General features: G+C 39.7%; 1 protein-coding gene across 1 annotated transcript; it reads right to left on the bottom strand.

Annotated features, from left to right (window-relative positions):
- Positions 1 to 139: 139 nt before the first annotated feature.
- LOC133696552 (GATA transcription factor 9-like) lies at positions 140 to 1,779 on the bottom strand. Its single transcript, XM_062118773.1, has 2 exons — positions 1,179 to 1,779; positions 140 to 1,005 (listed from the first exon to the last, which is right to left on the bottom strand). Exons 1-2 carry the CDS (start codon positions 1,488 to 1,490, stop codon positions 394 to 396), a joined length of 924 nt encoding a protein of 307 aa, XP_061974757.1. The 5' UTR covers positions 1,491 to 1,779; the 3' UTR covers positions 140 to 393.
- Between the last annotated feature and the right edge of the window lie 417 nt (positions 1,780 to 2,196).

Genomic DNA, 2,196 nt, shown 5'->3' with positions numbered 1-2,196 from the left:
TATATTGCTTGCTTGCTTTCATCTCTTTCTTTCGTTTTTTGGGATGCGGAATTCTGTATTTTTGGGATGTATGAAGATTGGAGATGATGTAATTCTGACCATATAGCCTGGTGTCGTTTACCATATTGTAAGAATCTCATTCGAAGGGAAAGATAATTAGTTCTAGATTTTGACAATTTTGGCAATTAAGAGTACATTAGGGTTCCTTCCCCCCCTTAATTTTTCTCTTTTTTCATGAGTGCCTGAAAAGAAATAAACTAAAAATTCAAATCCGAGGACTAAAAAATATTACTTGGGATTAAGTATGGTATCCTACTTGGAGACCCACTAAATCATGTGCCCGTAACTTAGAGACCCACTATGATGACGCATCAAGAAATCATCTCCACCGTTTTATACGCCAAAAATCGAGCTTTGACTTAGGAACTGTTGCTGCTGAGCTCCTTGCATTTCCTTCTGCCTCCGAAGCTCCAAGACCTTCCTGTGAGAATTTGAATGCTTTGCGGATACAAAGGTTGGACTTGCTGCTGGTCGGTACTCGGGCACTAACCGACCCGACTTGTACCGGACCCCACATGCATTGCACAGCGTTTTTGGGCCCATGGGCCCAGTCCGCCACTGCGGAGTTTTCTCTGCTCCGCAATGCAGGCATCTGCGGACCATGGCATTCGAGTCGAGGTTTGGATCTGGGCTCTCCCTTAATTGCTTTTCAGATGACATTTTAGTGGTGGATGGGACATGAAGGAGGCGGGTGGACCAGTCGCATGGCGCAGCCCGAGAGCGTTTGGAACGGGCCTTGCCAGGCAGTGGAGTTTCAGGCTGGAACGCTGGGTTGCTGGGGTTACAGGTTATTGGTTCAGGGTGGTGGGTCTCGGATGAGGAGGATTCGGGTGTGGGTGGTTTGGACCCGGATAGGATGTGGATGTTGGTTTGGAGGCTCTGATCAGATGAAAATGAGTCTTCCACAAAATTTGAAAGCCATTCTAGCTCAGCCATGTCATCGTACTGGAGCAAGAAAAGAAAAGAAAAGACTAAAATTCACGTAAGCATTGTAATTTTTAGAGAACCCTTTAGACTAATAAGTACCCCGTTTTAGGAAAATAATTATCATTCATGTTTCTTATTAATTAAAAGAAAAAAAATTAATTAAATTAAGTAGAATGTGTATAATAAATTACCAGAAAGCAAAGCTCAGTGGAGAACTTAGAATCGGCAAAGGTCTGGCCATATTCGACGGAGGCGGAGCTGAAGCTGTGAGTGTTGGTGAAAGAATGATTGGTGGTGGTGCAGTTTTGTGTAGTGGTTTTGATACCATCAATATCACTGAAAAAACCACCTGCCATTATATCATCATCATCATTAGGGAAATCCAAGAGGTCTTCAACCGTGAAATGCTGGTCTGCTTTCTGGTCTGAGCTTTTCTTCTCCGAAAAGAACTCGGTGGCTCCACAGTCATTGTATCCGCCGGTAAAGAATTTTGGCCCCTCCATTAATTCTTGAAATAATAGCTAGCTAGCTAGCTAGTATTATACATCTGTATAGATATATACAAAGAGATAAATAGTAAATGCCGAACTTTACCAAGAAATATATGTGTGTGTCTATATATATATATATATATATGGAGAGAGAAAGCAATAAAGCTTTAGAGGAGAAGATGTAAACGTTAAGTCTTTAGAGAAAGGAAGAGAGTTGGGTATGAGAGAGAGCGAGTGGAGATCTGGTGGGTGGTGGTGGCCTGGTGGGGTTTTGAGGAGTGAAGGGAAGGACCAAAGTGAAAATATGAGAGCATCTTTTTTGTGTTCTAGCATGGCAGAGAGGGTATGAATAAAATAACGGGGGTGGCGAGTGGTGGCTTGTTACTTCTCCAAAGAGTATTGCTGTTACTATACTTTCTAGAATTGAAATTCTCTTTTTGCCGAGGGATGTTTAATACTTTATTTTTTATTTTTTAAAGTGTTTATTATATGAAAACAATTTAAATATATTAAAATAAAAAAAATATTAATAAAAAAATAGATTAAAATCCGATGACAAACATGGAGATAGCATAAAGTACCTGAGCTGTGCCTCACTTTACTTCTTTGTTTATTCACCTTTCTTTCTTTTTTCACTTCTAGGTTTTGGATTTTTCTTATTTATTACATTTGTGTTTTTGCTATATAATTACAACTTAATTTTTAATTATTCTATTTT

The sequence above is a fragment of the Populus nigra genome, chromosome 1 (genome assembly GCF_951802175.1).
Source record: "Populus nigra chromosome 1, ddPopNigr1.1, whole genome shotgun sequence".
Lineage (NCBI taxonomy): Eukaryota > Viridiplantae > Streptophyta > Magnoliopsida > Malpighiales > Salicaceae > Populus > Populus nigra.
The sequence above is the reverse complement of the archived record's forward strand: the minus strand, read 5'-3'. Positions and strand labels throughout refer to the sequence as shown.

What these genes read in the sequence shown, in the direction of transcription:
- LOC133696552 (XM_062118773.1), bottom strand. Translation starts at nt 1,490, where the DNA reads ATGGAGGGGCCAAAATTCTTTACCGGCGGATACAATGACTGTGGAGCC. An exon ending in CCACTGAGCTTTGCTTTCTG is followed by an intron (nt 1,006 to 1,178) that starts GTAATTTATTAT and finishes TTCTTGCTCCAG; the next exon opens with TACGATGACATGGCTGAGCT.